The sequence below is a fragment of the Mirounga leonina genome, unplaced genomic scaffold, assembly GCF_011800145.1.
Source record: "Mirounga leonina isolate KUSES-001 unplaced genomic scaffold, KU_Mleo_1.0 Mir_175, whole genome shotgun sequence".
NCBI lineage: Eukaryota > Metazoa > Chordata > Mammalia > Carnivora > Phocidae > Mirounga > Mirounga leonina.
In genome coordinates this window covers 8,449,179-8,465,524 of record NW_023270453.1, presented here as the reverse complement: position 1 = coordinate 8,465,524, position 16,346 = coordinate 8,449,179, and the positions used below count along the sequence as shown (strand labels likewise).

The 16,346-nt window shown below is 44.9% G+C and overlaps 1 protein-coding gene across 5 annotated transcripts in view; it reads right to left on the bottom strand.

Moving 5' to 3' along the window:
• The window catches only part of FRMD4A (FERM domain containing 4A), a 310,088-nt gene that overhangs the window by 265,883 nt on the left and 27,859 nt on the right, over positions 1-16,346 (bottom strand). The window contains exon 1 of one of the 5 annotated variants that reach the window (XM_035021604.1): positions 14,064-15,004. The exons of 3 other annotated variants lie outside the window; for them this stretch is intronic. In XM_035021604.1, coding sequence (XP_034877495.1) covers positions 14,064-14,222 — 159 coding nt within the window. In that variant the 5' untranslated portion in view covers positions 14,223-15,004. Of the gene's footprint in view, positions 1-14,063; positions 15,005-16,346 lie in introns of those variants that run through there. One more of the 5 variants, XM_035021603.1, reaches the window with a different exon arrangement.

The window sequence follows — 16,346 nt, the reverse complement described above, 5'->3', positions numbered from 1 at the left end:
TTTCTTTCTTTCTTTCTTTCTTTCTTTCTTTCTTTCTTTCTTTCTTTCTTTCTTTCTTTCTTCTTTCTCTTCCTTCCTTCCTTCCTTCCTTCTTTTTTCTTTCTTTCTTTCTAATGAGATGATGTATGTTAACCAAACTTATTGTAGGAATCATCTCATGATATATGTAAGTCAAATCACAGCGTTGTACACCTTACACTTATACAGTACTTATGTCAATTATATCTCAATGCAACTGGGAAAAAAAATAAAATCACTAGCTAGGAAAAAGAAAATAATTGGGAGTGTATGGCTGTGTATTTTTCCCAGTGGCACAGAAAACTGTGAATTGATTTGGCAGTGAGTTTTAAGATGCAAATGAATTCACATGAATTTCTGACCAGCATGAGCAATTTGGAGAACAGCACAAAGCTGGATGAGAAAACAAAGCAAATGAACTACTCCCAAGTCTTGGCCCTCAGCAAATGCCTGGGAGGGGCAGAAAGCAGGAGATTTGAGCATTTTTGAAAACTGAGATTCACCAGGAACTCCACATTCGGTTCTGATCCTCCCTCCCGCCTCCACACTGGGCACTTCCTCCCGGCCTGAGAACTGAGTGTCTGCTTGTCCAGAACATTCTTGTTAAATCACTGGCTTGGAAAGTTGTGAAAAGAGTCAGCAGACCCTGAACCAGAGGGTAACCCAAACAGTTTATAAATGACAAGACCAGCCCTCTCTAGCAGATGGCTTTGATTCCACCCAGATGTGTGTGTGCAAAGGCAAATCTGTCGTGAAACTGAAAGATTAAACAAACAGGCAGGTACCTCTGACGGGCTATACTGTCCAACTGTTGATGTTTATGGATCTTACCCCTTCTTTTTGGTTTGTACTTTATCACAAGCAGAGTCCAGAGAAAAAGGAGGTAGTGTAAACCCCTCCTTTGCTGGGAACGCACAGTGTCTCCTAGGGAGAATCTAGCTAGGAACTGGGAATCCTTGGTGTTATTTCTGGCTGCAATAGTAATTCATACGGTTGAGCAAATCATAAGCTTTTTTCTGCCTTCTGTTCCTCGTTCCATTCATTCCGATTTGTGTCCTTGTATCTCTTTGCCCCCCTTCCCACCCCCCACCCCTACTGTAAGCCACTTAGGAGGTTGATCATATATGGTAACGTGGATATGTTGTATGCTTCTTCCTCTTTGCTTGACTGTTCTTCTATGTGGAAACCCTCCCCTGAACTACAGCCTGGACAAATCCTGTCTCTTCTTCTTTTTGAATCCTGCTCTGAGCACCCCGGAAAACCAGCAGTGTTTGTCGTCTGACCTTCTCCTGGCCTCCTTCGACTCCTACCAGGCATGGCCATTACCTCTCCCCCACTTGCCTGACTGATTTCCCCAGCTGCTTTGGAAGTTGCCGCAAATATCTTATCCTCTTCTTTTGTGTCTCTCCCTCAGTATCAGCACACTGACTGGCATGGAACTCAATAAATGTTGGTTGATTGAAAGGTAAAACAGTGTCAACACAGTGGCTACCTTTTTTTTTTTTTTTTATTGAATGCTTACTGTCTCCCAGAACCATGCTAAGAGCTTTGCAATGCAATATCTCACTCATGACACCAACATTTTGGGGTCTCATTTATGCTCATTTTACAGTGGAGGGAACTGAAGTTCATTAACAAGATAATGGTCATACAACTAGCAGGTGGTAAAACTGAGATGTAGCCCTAGAGCTCTAAGCTTCCTTTATGGTTCCACTCCCAGGTCCCCCTGCCCCAATCAAGACATACTTGATTGATGAAAACAACAATGATACAAGGTGGGAACATTTGCATCTGTGATTCATGAGGCCATAGGAATGGTAAGTAGGCAACTAAAACAGGAGAAGGGAGATAATGTGAGGACTCCACGCCTCAGCAAGAGCTTTGTAGGCAGCCGATTCTCATGTTGCTTTCCCGTGTAGGCTGCACTGCTGAGTGCTTCAAACCCTGAATTCTGAACTCAAAAGGACTGGGTTTGAATCGTGGCCCTACGACTCACTAGCGGTTTGATCTTGAGTGACTGACTTAAAGCTTCCTTGTGCATAGCATTGGACAATAATGGTACCTCCCTCATTTGTTTGCCTTGAGGATTCAATATATACATGAAAAGTGCTCATATAAATTGTCAGCTATTATCATCCAGAATGTCTTGGGGCGCCTGGGTGGCTCAGTCAGTTAAGCACCTGCCTTCGGCTCAGGTCATGATCCCAGGGTCCTGGGATCGAGCCCCGCATCGGGCTCCCTGCTCAGCGAGGAGTCTGCTTCTCCCTCTGCACCCCCACCCCTGCCACATGCTTGCACGCTCAATCTCTCTCTCTCTCTCTCTCTCTGAAATAAATAAAATCTAACTTAGACCAAAGCAATTGAATCTAGGCTTACAGGCAGAAGTTGGGTATTTCACAGGGATTTTTTTGGGAAAGAGCTCTATTTTTACCCTTCCATTCCTAACACAACAAAGAAAGTGCAGACAAGTAGTTTCAGAAGAGGAGAAAGGCAACCCAAAGACCGTGTCTTAAGGATTACCAAATACACAGCTGCCATGTTGACCCGAAACTCGTCATGACCGAGGTGAGAGCCAGGGTGGGCATCAGGAAGGTCCTCCTGCTAGTACAGGTTGATATTGCAGTATGTTTATTGGCATTCTCTACAATTTCTAAACCCAGTGATGAAGAGCTGATGCAAATCTGGCCTGAGATTGTTTCTTAGTCACTAGGTGACCTTGGGGCTGGGTGACCTAACCTCCATGTCTTCTCTGTAAACTGCGGTAATCATAGTAGCTACCTCAGAGGATCCTTGGGAGAATTAATGTATATGTAAAGGACTTGGAACCAAAGAAACACCTTTAATTTATTTTACTTTTTATAGTTATAACCAGTCTAGACAAGTATTTCCCTTGGGTGGTTGTGATGTAGCCTTGACAGAACAGAAGGGCTCACTCTAGACTACCTTAACAAGATTCCCCAGCACCCCAAGTGTTTTATTCTATAAAGTGGATTAAATATGGGAATTTTATTAGACAGCTTTGGCTGGAATTCTTCAGAATCCTCTCTCAGCGATTCCCTCCCTGCCATGGTTATCTGATAATGTCGATCCAAATTCAGAAGCTGCGAATTTCTTTTTTTTCCTTTAAGGTTTGCTATCAGCAGGTGATACGCTCTGCATGCCCTGCAGAGAGCTTTTGGAGGAGGGCCAGGCCGTGTTGCAACGGCTGAGCCAATTCTTTCCAAGGGTTTACCTAAGGCTTCCTGGGCGTGGGAGGCAAACTAAATATAACATCGGTTGCTAAAAGGAGGCCACGCCAACCTCATCCGTGTCCCCGATTCCGACCCCGAGCACACAGTGAAAGCTGGCATTTCATCCCCTGTCTGCTACCATGCCTGGATCAGAGCCCTCAGCTGCAATTTGCCCCCCAGGGCAGAATATCAATAAGCACTTCCTCTTGCTCAGAAAATGCTTGGGGGTGCCCTGATCTCTTGGCCAAGAGAGAAAACACACGGCAGGTTATTTGGCCCAGACCCGGAGACGCTGTGGAAAAGCCACAGCGGCCTCCCCAGAACAGGGAAATCACAAACAGAATGCTCCCTTAGGGAAACAGCAACAAAGCCACATGGTGTGGGAGACGCCGCCCCCGAGCTTGGATCTGGGCTCCTCGTGGAGGAGAGAACAGAGGGCCCTTCAGATTCCTAGGACCCACTACCCTGTGACTTGCATTCGGCTCTGAGTCCCCAGTGGCATCTGCTACCTAAAACACCCAAATTGCCTGCTTATAAGCTTGGGTCGCAGCTTGTTTATTTTCCGACAGAATTGTCCGTCAAGAGACTTCCTCAAATTTCCCCTGGAAACTTAAAAGGAAGCTCATGAATCACAATCCTATACACATTTTGGAAATTGAGGGTTTTTTTCTTTCTTCGAGAAATTAAGAAATATTGTTTTGTATCCCCGCTCACTTCTCAGATGAGCTGATACAACATGACTGGATATCTGCAAACTTGCTTCTACTTTGTAGCAAATGAATACGTTGATAATAATGGTTTAATATTTACTGAGCCCTTACTATTTATCAGGCATGGTCTAAGTATTTTATATATAATGCCTAATTCCAGAGTTTTTCTTTCCATTTTATAGAGGAGGTTTGGTCTAAAAATTGGGACTTACACTGACTCCGGGGGACATGCCCTTAACCCAGGCTAAGCTGACCCTCTGCAGTAGGCGGGCCAGCTGTCCATGCACCTGCTCTTCCCAGCGCCCCTGTTGGCGGTGGTCATGTGACTGTTCAGGCCAATGGGATGTGAACAGAAGGGAAGACCACCACGGCTAGGTCTGACACCTAAAAAAGTCTGATGGGTGCTTCCCTTCTGTCTTCTTTTGGTAAGTGAATAGGTCACTGGGCCCCTAGAGGAGGGCAAAGTCCCAAGATTACCCTGAGTGATCCCACGGAAGGCTGTCTACCAACCAGGGTACTGTTGGACTTACTATGAGTGAGAACTAAATTTCTGCCATGTCACGTCACTTAGATTTCCAAGCTACCTGCTGCAGAAGCCCAAGTTACTTTAACTGATGTGCCCTACGATAAAAATGAATCGATTGTCTACAGTTGAAAAGTTACTATTCGTGGAGATATGGCAGAATGATCATATAGTTCTAAAGTGCATGCTTTCTCTCAATCTGCAGGGTGTACAGCCCCAATGAGGAAATTCTCCTCTCACTTGGAAAGATGATAGGGACCACGCACCCTGCTTCCATCTTCCAAAGGGAGTCAGCATGACATGAAAATAATCAGATTGCACAATCATCATTTATTGGGAACCCATCTGGTGTGGGTATGAACTCATAGTCTTGACAAAGAAGAAAATTTCCAGCTGAGGTTGGTTGGTGGGCCTTCCCAAATAGTCTAGCTGGTTTTCAGAAGGTCCAGCAGTGGGTTAGGACAACACTAAGTGAAGAGCATCCAGTGGCCACACTGGTCAAGCTGTATGCTCACTGTTATTGTAAATGATATAAAACACATTGCACTTATTAAAGAAGGGCATGTGATTGATGGGCCTAACAAATTCAGTATTCTTATTCTGCCTACTGCAGCAACTTTGGGTCAGTAGCTAGTGTTACTCCTGCCCGTCTCACTCCTACCCCTTTGCCTTGTTCATGCCCACTTGCTCATGTGTTATGTCCTCAGGAATACTTCCCTGAACATATCTAAGAACAGGCAAGTTCACCAGGTACCTTGTCCTCAGAGCATTGACCACAAGTGTAATTTCACCTGAGTTTCTGTAATTATTACACTAGCACTACTGAGTGAATGAATGATTGTCAGATCTCCACCACTGGTATACAACCTCTATAAGAATATGGAATCATGTTTGGTTTTGTTCACCACCCCATCTCCAGAACATAGCCAATACCTCGCACATAGGAGGTGTTTGCTCATTATTTGTTAGATGGATGGACAAACACGTGAATGAATGAGTGAACCTGCATTTAATAAGTGGAGAAACTGAGGCAGACATAGGCCATACCCAGATTCGCTGTAAAAGCTGGAAATGTAACTTAGAAGACTTGGCTCCAGCAGCTGCTGCTGATCACCGTTTTCCAAATGACTCTTGAAGGGGCTATTCAGAATCAGCTCGAATATGCATAGCTGGGCATTGCCCCAGAGCAAATGTCCAGCGCTGCTCCTGAGGTCCTTCCCCAAAAGAGGTGAGCCACAAGCTTCCCTGAGCCTCGATGTGATGCCCTTTACTTATAACACCTCCCAGTGGTGTGGAGAACCTAAAAGAAGGGAAAGCATTTGAAAGCACTGGGTAAACTATAAAAAAGATATGCCTGTGTAGTTCTCTTAAAGGTAGGAAGTGTGAAAAATTGTCTCTCAAAGGATGGGATTTTGAAAAGATATCAGTTTGTGAAGAATAAGACATTCTGAGGATGTTAGGCAAAAAATCTCTGTTTAGTTAAATATCATATTTTCATGGAGATGGCAGAGAAACTAGGGCCCCCCAGACTCCATCAGCCCCAACCCAGAGACGCCCAAATATACAATTTAAGTGAAAAATTGGCTACTCCCCTTCTAATGGGATTACTATCCGCAGGCCCCACCTAGGTAGAATTTAGAAGCTCTCGTCATCCAAAGGTGGTCTGATATTGGTCCAATGCTAAAATTCTGAGTTGATTTGCACAGTGCTTTGAAAGTAGATTAGCATGTGTTGGGAGGGACTGAACCAAAGTGAGAGATGGTTGAAGCAGTAACTGACGGCTTTTTAAACCTCCAAAGTATTACTTTCTTACTGGAACCAAGGAAAATGCCTTCCAGGAGGATGAAAACATACCCCATGTCAGACTCAAGAAATATTTTATGAACAAAGTAAAAATCGAGTTCTTACATTGTTTGTAAATTCTGTCCACATCAAAGAATTAGAAAAGCCAAAAAGTTTTACTCCCAGTCTGATTGCAGAGACGTGCTTCCGTGTCAATGTAAGAACATACTGTTGCAAAGGACAGGGCGTGTGACATTCAAGCCCTGGTGGAAATGGAAACACATCATCCTTTACTGACAGGCACCAACCAGTGAGTGGAGGAAACCTTAAAACACACAAATGGGCAGACTTGACAAAACTTAGAAAGACATAGGATAAATTAGCTAATTGTTCTTGGTGAAAGCCTTCCTTTTTTCCCCCTCCTTTACCCATAACACATGGTATAGATCACTGGAGAAAAGGCTAAGCCCCACGCCATATGTAGGCATTAAATAATACAAAGGGCACAGCCCTTTGAAAACATACATTGCCATAACACAATGATGAAAGGGGAACAGCAAAAATAGCAAATTGAGAATCAAAGCCTAACTTTCCACATGTGGAAACGTTTGCTGGAATCACGGCAAAACCCACTGGCCCCAGATTGGTTGAGTTAGTTGTTTCAGAAGATACAGATGAATCACTGAAAACCCAATCTCATTTGAGAGGACTGGCGCGTCGTTAGGAGAACGTAGCACTGTCCTCACTATAACTAGTCATGCGGACAGCGGACAACATTGCACTTTCAAAATAGTTCAATTTCCTGGGTGATAGACACTGGGGAGGGTATGTGCTCTGGTAAGCGCTGTGAATTGTGCAAGACTGTTGAATCTCAGATCTGTACCTCTGAAACAAATAATGCAATATACGTTAAGAAAAAAAAAAAAAGAAGAAGAAGAAGATAGCAGGAGGGGAAGAATGAAGGGGGGGATATCAGAGGGGTAGACGAACCATGAGAGATGATGGACTCTGAAAAACAAACTGAGGGTTCTAGAGGGGAGGGGGGTGGGAGGATGGGTTAGCCTGGTGATGGGTATTGAGGAGGGCACGTTCTGCATGGAGCACTGGGTGTTATGCACAAACAATGAATCATGGACCACTACATCTAAAACTAATGATGTAATGTATGGGGATTAACATAATAATAAAAAAAATAAAAGTAAAAAAAAAGTTCAATTTCTAGAACCTCTCAGTTTCAGAAACATGTTTTCTACTAGGAAGAAGACACACGAAGCTTTCTCGCTGACGATGAACCCCATCCCAGGATGGTAGGGCCCGTCTGTGGATTAGCTGACGGTGTGTGTGTATGTATCCAGGTCATTGGAGGCCTGACTCTGGGCCACAAAGAGCTAGGGGTAGAGACCTGGGATGAAACTGGTACATATAATTTAAAAAGGACTCTTTCCCGATTCCTGACACTTGGGTGGTCATGAGAGCCACTGGTCCATATTTCCTCCCAGAAGCAGCGGTGATGGGTGAATACAGATAATTTGAAAACCATGGAACAGAACACACTTCTCAGAGGAAGGTGGGGATGTGCCCTGGGACATTTTTCTACTCCTACTCTTTCTGATACAGCTTCTAGCCTAAAATCAGGAGGACCAAGTATGTGGCCTCTTTTGTGCTTTGTTCAGCAGGCATCAGAAAATAAAAAGCAGAAACAAAGTTGACAACTCTCATGAAGGGTGCAGTTTCTAGAAATAGACCAAAAATAAAAAGATAAAAAACAATTTTAAAAACTGATGACATCCAACTTAAAAAAAATCACAATCTAAAACAGGCTCACACATGCCATACATATGTGATCCCCATCTTCGGGGCCAGAGGCAATTTATGGCACGGCAATAATTCAGGTTGTTGGTCTTATTCATTTTATTTTTCCTGTAATTCATACTGCACAACCAGGAGGTTGGGGGGTTGGCTGGGAGGGTAAGGGATGTATTCATTGCAAAGCTTAAACTCCAGGGTTCCTCGCTTCTTGGTCTCTCCTAGGTCTCCGGGACAATTCCTAGCAATATGTGCACCTACTCATATTTGCATAAGTGAGCTATTTTAATTGGCATCAGTTATGACTCATGGCTCTTTCCTCACTGACTTCCCCTCTGTTAAACCTCCCCTCTTGATCAGGTAGCATTCGACTGGCTGTGGGCATTTTTGGAATAAAGCTAAGGGTAAAGTTGAGTTGAGGTACTCGTAGTTTGAGTTTAGTGGGATGTATGTATGAGGTTCACAGTCATTTCCAGCTATGAAAAGATGGAAGTGAGCTGCACCAGTGTGGAAATGGATTCCAGCCAGGTTCCTCACCCCTAGGTGCCGACATCTTGTGTCGTTCACGACAGTCCAGAGAGAGACCTTATGCAGATATTACTCCATGTTACAGCACCTGGCTGTGGACAGGTATATGACCTCCACCCACACAGGAGAAATAAGGTTTAAAATGCTAGGAGCAAGGGGCACCTGGGTGGCTCAGTCAGTTAAGCATCTGCCTTGGCTCAGGTCACGATCTCAGGGTCCCGGGATCAAGCCCCACGTGGTGGGGGGGGGGCTCCCTGCTCAGCGGGAAGTCTGCTTCTCCTTCTCCCTTTGCCCCTCTCCCTGCCTGTGCTCTCTCTCTCAAATGAATAAATAAAATCTCTTTAAAAATCAATAAAATAAAATGCTAGGAGCCAGAAGCCAGTCTGTGGAGAAACCTTCCAACCACCAGACCAGTAAAATTATAAGAGATTGTTTCTCATAACACCTAGTCGAAAGTGGAAGTTTTTCCCCCTGTAAGGAGTTTATATAATATACAACATACACAATTACAAAAGCACCCTATAATTTTTTTTCTTATCAAAGGGAATAGGATGTAATTGAATTTTCCCAGAATTCCTGTGTTTAGAGGGCACACACCTGTGCCCTTACTGTAAACAAGTATGTTAGGTAACAGATCATATGGAAACGAAGCTTGGCAGAAGGCTTTCCAAATTTGACAGCAATTTTAAAAATTTGCACACTATTTCCAACAACGAGTGTGCCTGAAACATTTCTAACGTAACAGTAATGGGGGGCACATTCCGCTCTGCTGTGCGAGAGGAAGACAGAGTGATTTCCTCATGAAGAAGAGATCAAAGAGTAAGGCAGTCGGGACACCTGGGTGGCTCAGTTGATTAAGCGTCTGCCCCCGGTTTGGGTTATGATCCCAGGGTCCCGGGATCGAGTCCTGCATCGGGCTCCTTGCTCAGCAGGGAGTCTGCTTCCCCTTTTGCCTGACTCTCTCTCTATCTCTGACAAATAAATAAATAAAATCTTTAAAAAAAAAAAGAGTAAGGCAGTCAAAAGATGCAGGACAAAGAAGGATAACAGTTAATTAACAGACATGTCGTTTCTCTGGATTTTGTGATGCTTACGGTATTTGCTGCCTTCCATTTGAGTGTGCTGTGATTTTCCATTCACACCTAAGTTTGCATAATTTTTAAGTCATTTTTCTTTCAAAACTCCCCCCCTCTGATTATAGAATTATAGATTCTATATCGATTATGGGCTCCACGATGAACCCTTGTCCGAGAGAGGGATGTGGGAAAGAAGTGCTGGGAGCCAACCACTGTGGAAGGGCAGAGGTCCCTGCAGGGAAGAGCCCGGTGCTCCCAGCAGTGTGACCTCGAGCTGGAGCATGATGGGGATCTGGGAATGAGGGGCATTCCCCCAGGGACTGTAGTCGAGTCCTGTTCTAGAAGGGGTCACTACATGCTGACTAACATGATACCCTCTGCGTGATCTCACGTGATCACGTTCATTCTTGGAATAATAAAAGCAGCTCACATTTACGGAGTGCTTTGCATGTGCCAAGCAATGGGCTTAATTTGAACTGAGTTCATCCTCATGATGATCTCGTCCTTAATTATAACCCTCACTTTTTAGGGGTCACAGTGCTTTTTGTCTTCCATTAGTGGTTCCTACTAATATCGTGGATCATATACAGAGTGCCAGCCCCTGTGCTTAGATATTCTGAATCATTAAGTCTAAGGTGGGTCTCATGAAATTAATGTATGTGTGTGTATATTTTAAAGTGGCCCCCCTGTGATTCTGCTGCTGCTTATTGAGGTTTTGCAAGTATCTGCTTACTCTCTGACAGTAGAATGAGGCTCTCTGCTCAAGGACCCTCTAGCACATTAGAATCACCTGGAAAGCTTTAAAACCATACCAATGCCCAGATCCCACATCAATTAAATCAGAATCTCTGGGAGTAAGGCTTGGGTATGGGGAGTTTCTAAATCTTCCTAATTGAATCTAAAGTTCAGCCAGGATTGATAGCTATCACTCTGGGCCACAGAGAGACTGTAAACCATGAAACCATTGCTATGAAATAATAGAAAAAAGTATATATTGGTCTCTGCGCCTGCTTGCTGGCGCAGAGCTCCTAAAACCCTTGTAGTTTTCCTAAGTGGTAAGAGCACGGGGAACATCTTCTGTTCTAATATTTGGTCTTTGACCCTGGTTCCTGACACAGAGCTCCTAAATCCCGTGGAATTTCCTGGGTGGTAGCAGTGTCTTTTGTTCTGATGAGGTGACTCTGGGTGGGATCCTGGATGGGGGCTGCTCACCAGAAACCCAAGCCATAATTAGAAGCTTGGAATGTTCAGCCCTACCCTTCCATCTTCTAGGAAGGGGAGAGGGAAGTCTAGGAAATGGACTTAAGGATTGATCAAGCCTTCTTGGAAAAGCCTCCATTAAAATCCCAAAAGTCCTGGGGTTCGGAGAGCTTCCAGGGTGGTGAACACAGCTACCTGCCGGGGAGGTGGCACAACCCAAACTCTCCAAGGGGACAGGAACCCAGGATCCTCCCAGACGCCCCCTGTGTATCTCTTCATCATCTTTTGTCACATCCTTTATCGCATCATCAACTGGTAAACGTAAGAAGTGTCTCCCTGAGTTCTGTGAGCTGTTCTAGCAACGATGGAATCCAGGAAGGGGGTCCAGGGAACCTCCGATTTGTGGCCAAGTCTTGGGGAATCTGGGACCTACTACTTGTGACTGGCATCTCACGTGGGGGCGGTTTTGTGGGTCTGAGCTCCTCACCTGGGGAGTCTGTGTCCAGACTGCTCAGTGTGAAACACACCCACCCCTGGTACCAGAGTGTCATGAGGATGGTAGCAGGGTGTGAATAAGGGAGAACACACAGGCTTTTCTCCAATTAACTAAACAAAATATATAGGAATGGCCATTAGTCACCTTATCACCAATAAAGACAATCTTGATAAATTTTTTCCCAAGATAGAAAACAGTAAGAGGACAATTTGTTGAAAAACAGCACATCCCACTTGTATATGCTTTTGTATGTGAAACACGCTCTCATGAACGTGCCCTTACTTAATCCGCGCACCACTTTGAACTATCATCCCTGCTCTAGAAGGAAGGAAGCAAAGGCTATGAGAGAATAGAAGATATTCTGGTAAAGTCTTCCCTGAGCAAAGTTAGTTTCTCTCTGCTCTTTCCTTGAAGACTCTATTAGTCAAAAACAAAATTTGGGTTCTTGACTCTTCCCCAGGAGGCTGTGACCTTTGGAGGATGAGCCTGTATTTTATTTTAAATGTCTTTTTAAACCAACCCTGCTTGCCTATGTGAGTGGGGGCTGGGAACAGGGGGATGGTAAGTCCTGTCTGGAACTCATTCCGGCCAGGTGCTTTGGGCTTTGGGCTCCCCTACCTACTCCCTACTCCTCAGCTTGGCTCTGCAGACTGCTGACTGGCCACCTTGGACATCTGGGTTAGTGAACTGTTTAGACTTGCCATCCTGGCTCTCCCTTCAGTGACTGGATTCCGCTTGTACGTGTGGGCATTACCTGCCGGCTGTGGACAAGGCTGTGCGGGTTACAGGCATCTGCCCCTGGGCTGACCAGCCCGGCTCAGCCAGAGACAGGTGGTGAATGAGGCTGAGGTGCGATTAGCTAGCTTCTCACAGGGCTGGTGAACTGACCTGAGGCTGAGCAGAGACAATTTGTTTTTCCCAGGCCTGGTGGCCAATAATCCAATGTTCTCCTCAGGACACTCACAATGTTAAAGGAAATTCTGTAAAAGCCCCCTGGGTGGGGCTAGCTCACCCTGCTTCCCTGATGTAGAGTCTTGGTTTTTATATAGCTTGATGAGACATGAGAGGAGACAAACAAGAGGTAAATTGGGAGACCGGGGTAAGGGGTCAGGACCCCCAAACTCATGCGCAATCACGGTAACAACTGGGAAGACAGAATTTTCCTAAGGAATTATACCAAACGCCAACCAGGGGTTCAGGAAAAGCTTCAAATGGACAAACCAGCCACATGACTACTTGAATCTCCCATCTGGGAGGTTTTTTCCAGAATTCTTTCAGATTCACAACTCATCATTTGGAAACACCGTATACATTTTTCAGACTGCTGTCCAATTTGGGAAGACTGCTCTCAAGTTTCTTTTATGATCTATTACAGATAGATTTGCTATTTGTAGTAAAACTCCAGGTATGTGCCTTTAAACACAAGAATTCTGGAAAAAGATCTCATTCCCAGAAACCACTTGAACCACGTTCACCCCATCTGCCAACAAGGTGATGAAGAAGCAGGACTGGGAGTCCTGGAGGGTTATGTCCCTCTGTGAAGTCAACACAGGGCTCTTGGGCGTGTCTTCCAAGGAAACGTCCCTTCCCAAGGCAAGTCCAGACATTCCTTGAGGTGGGGTCAGGGGAGGGGCGGCCACATGGCCCTGTACTGTTTAGCAATTACAGTTCATTAAGGGATTATATGCTGCCAAATTACGCCTAAAAATACAAAGGCCAGCTGTATGTCCTTGGTTCCAAGCAGTGGGGTGAGCCAGCTAACTGAGAGAGCAAAACCACTCAAGTTGACTTAATGAGGGAAACTAGGTTGCAAAAACCACCAGCGGAGGAAGAGCTAGTGACATTCCCTTCGAGAAGCAGTCAGGGGAAGAGCTGCTCATTACTACTCTGCCTTCACAACCCCCAGTAAGGTCCGAGTCCTCTCTCTCTCTCTGGGCTGGGGACGTCCCCGTGGCAAGCAGGACCTGGCTTCATGCCACCAGTCCGGATGGATGATGGGGAAACCAGACCCTCTCGTCTCCTCCATGTGAAGGGCTCTGCACCCCAAGCCAGTGGACTCAGAAGGGCCACCCTCCTGCAGAAAATGTTCTCTCTTGAGAAAAAGAGGCTGCGTGTGGATGTGTGACTTCAGAGGCTGCTGAGGAAGCCACCAAAGGGCAGGAAGGTGAGGACAGAGACTCAGTATTGTTTCTCAGTGTTCTTCCCTCCTTGTCTCCTGTCCCATGGCCACCTGCTCCTTACCAGCTGGTCACCACCCCCAACACACACACACACACACACATACACACACAAAATCTTTTGAGAAAACAGCATTTCTTCTGTGAGAGGACCATGAACCCATGCCTTTTTAGCCAGAAAAACCTTGCTTTAAATCACAGGGCTCTGTCATTTACTAACAGTGTGACTTTGAATGAACGATAAACCTTCCCTGAGTTTCAATAACCCCATCTCAAAACAGTGACAAAAGCACCTACTCTACCCCTTTGTTCGGAAGACTGAACTGCATCCTATTTACGAAGCACCTCTCACGGTGCCCGGTACCTAGAAGATGATGCTCAATTAATGTCAGCCCCTTCCCCACTATTACAACACGCTTCATAGCACTAAACATGATAGCAGCTTACACTCCTTCCCCACCATCCCCCTCTGATTTCTTATGCTGCAAAGAAACGTAAGAGGAACTTCAGATCCCACCTGGTAGACAGCCCTGGAGATGCACCATGGTTTCAGCATCAGCTGCAGGACCCGAAGGTGTCCCCCTCGACACGTCCTCAGCACCCGGGAAGTCAGGCCCCACACGGGACGGTCCCAGCTACATTGCAGGTCTTCTGAGCCCAGCGGCCCTGCAGCCATGCCAGCTCCAGGCCCCGCCTTTACCCCTCTGGTCCCAGGCCCCACATACAGGGCTGTGTTCTTTTAGTAACACAAAGTTCAAATGTCACCAAGATTTAACCGGGTAAGGGAAAAATGCAGTCAAAATAACTCTGTTTCCTCTGTCCCATTCTCCTCTCCTCCTACCTTCCCTCTACCCTCACTAATCTGCAGGGACTGTTTTCCCTCAAGGATTAGCAAATAGCTCCTAAATCAAAATGTTTTCTCCCTGTCTCTGGGAACTAACCAGGGACAAGGTAAAAATAAGCCTCTCACCCTGCAGATAATCGTACATCCCTCCCTGTCGGGGGATTGCTGCGGACACAGAGCTGACTTTGGGGGCAGGTCCACCCAAAATCGAGGGAAGAGCATCAGCCCCGAGTCATCACTGGGTTCTCGTGGTTTCGAGATTCCATCCAGGGTGAGAAGCAAAGGGGAAGGAGCTCTGGCTTGCCCTGCCAAAATTCCCAAGGCATTCCATCTCTTCTCTTAACTCTTTAAAACTTAGAGAACCAAAGATTTTCTGCATGGTGAAGCAAGAAGTCCAACTTTGTATCAACACTGGAGAGATTACTATTTCTGGGGGCACTTTACAAAAACGCCCACATTTTCTTTGGACATTTCCCAAGTTTACATTAGGATCAAAAGGGCTGCAAGAAAACCTATCTATCAGATTTAGTATCAACATCTGTGATTTTGGAGGAAAGCAGATAAAAGAAGGAAAGGCAATGTATCTCATTTCTCCCCATAACGGGGCATTTTCTGCAAAAGCTCTTGCAACTCTTTTATGTGTTGGATAAGCCCCATGAAGACCTTAACCCAAGGAAAGACATCCAGTTAAACAGGGTACAGCTATTTGCCATGTCTATTAAGTTTTTTGAGTTTTGGTCATTGTTTTAGATTTTTTTATTTACTTGAGAGAGAGAGCAAGGGCCAGTGAGTGTGGCGGGAGGGGTAGAGGGAGAAAGAGAAAGAGAATCTCAAGCAGATTCTGCGCTGAGCGCGGAGCCCGATATGGGGCTTGATTTCACGACCCTGAGATCATAATCTGAACCAAAACCAAGAGTCGGATGCTCAACCAACTGAGTCACCCAGGTGCCCCAAGTTTTGATCATTTTTAACCTTGTTTCAGAAGGGCATCTGCATCCGAATTCAATTGGTTATACGCCAAAAGATGAGATCCCAAAGTGGGAAGGGCAGGCAAGGTGTAGGGGAAGATTCAGTCACAACACAAGCTGTACAGTTAAGAGTAGAGGCGTATTTAGACTTAAATTTTGATTCCATGGTCCTGAAGAACCATAGTAGTTACTGAGGCATATTTGCTTTCTGCACATCCTTCCCACGGATTAATTGATTGATTATCTTGTCTCTTTAATTCAAAACTTTCATGTCATCAGAAAAATAGTCAAGCCTAACTCACTAACCTATGGGAGTGTCCAGGAGTCAGACGTACCTGAGTTTGAATTTGGCCCTACCACTTAACTGTGTGACCTTAGACAAATTAATTGACTTCTCTGACTTATTTCTTTATCTGTAAGAGGAAAATCATAATGACCTCACAGGGTTGTTGTGAGGATCAAATGAGGTGATATACTTCAAGTGGGTAACACAGGGTATGGCATGTAGCTGATTTTAATTTTTTTTTTTTTTTTTGAGCACTTAACCACGATCAGGCAAGTCAAGGACATGCCTACCACTGATGACACAAAACTCTTGTGATGATTTAAAATTTTGTGTTTCTCTAAATCATCTTCTCTTAATTCCTTTTCTCTTTTTGCTATGGATAAATGAATTCATTAATTAATATGTGAAGACCATTTTCATTTAAACTCTTCTTTGATGAATTTTATCACCATGAGTAATAGCTCTAGGGTAAAACATTACGCATGATTTCATTCCTGTATATTATTCTTTTATTTCCACACAGTCTGTCATAAAAGGTGAGGGGATACTAAGGAATCTTGCCTTTCTACAAACACGCCATCAGCAGATTGTTTTATTAAGACAGAAAGAAAGAAGGAGGAAGGAGAAAGAAAAGAAGGAAGGAAGGAAAGAAAGAGAAGCAAAGTTAAAAAACAAATAGTATGTGGAAAATGATTGCTCCAT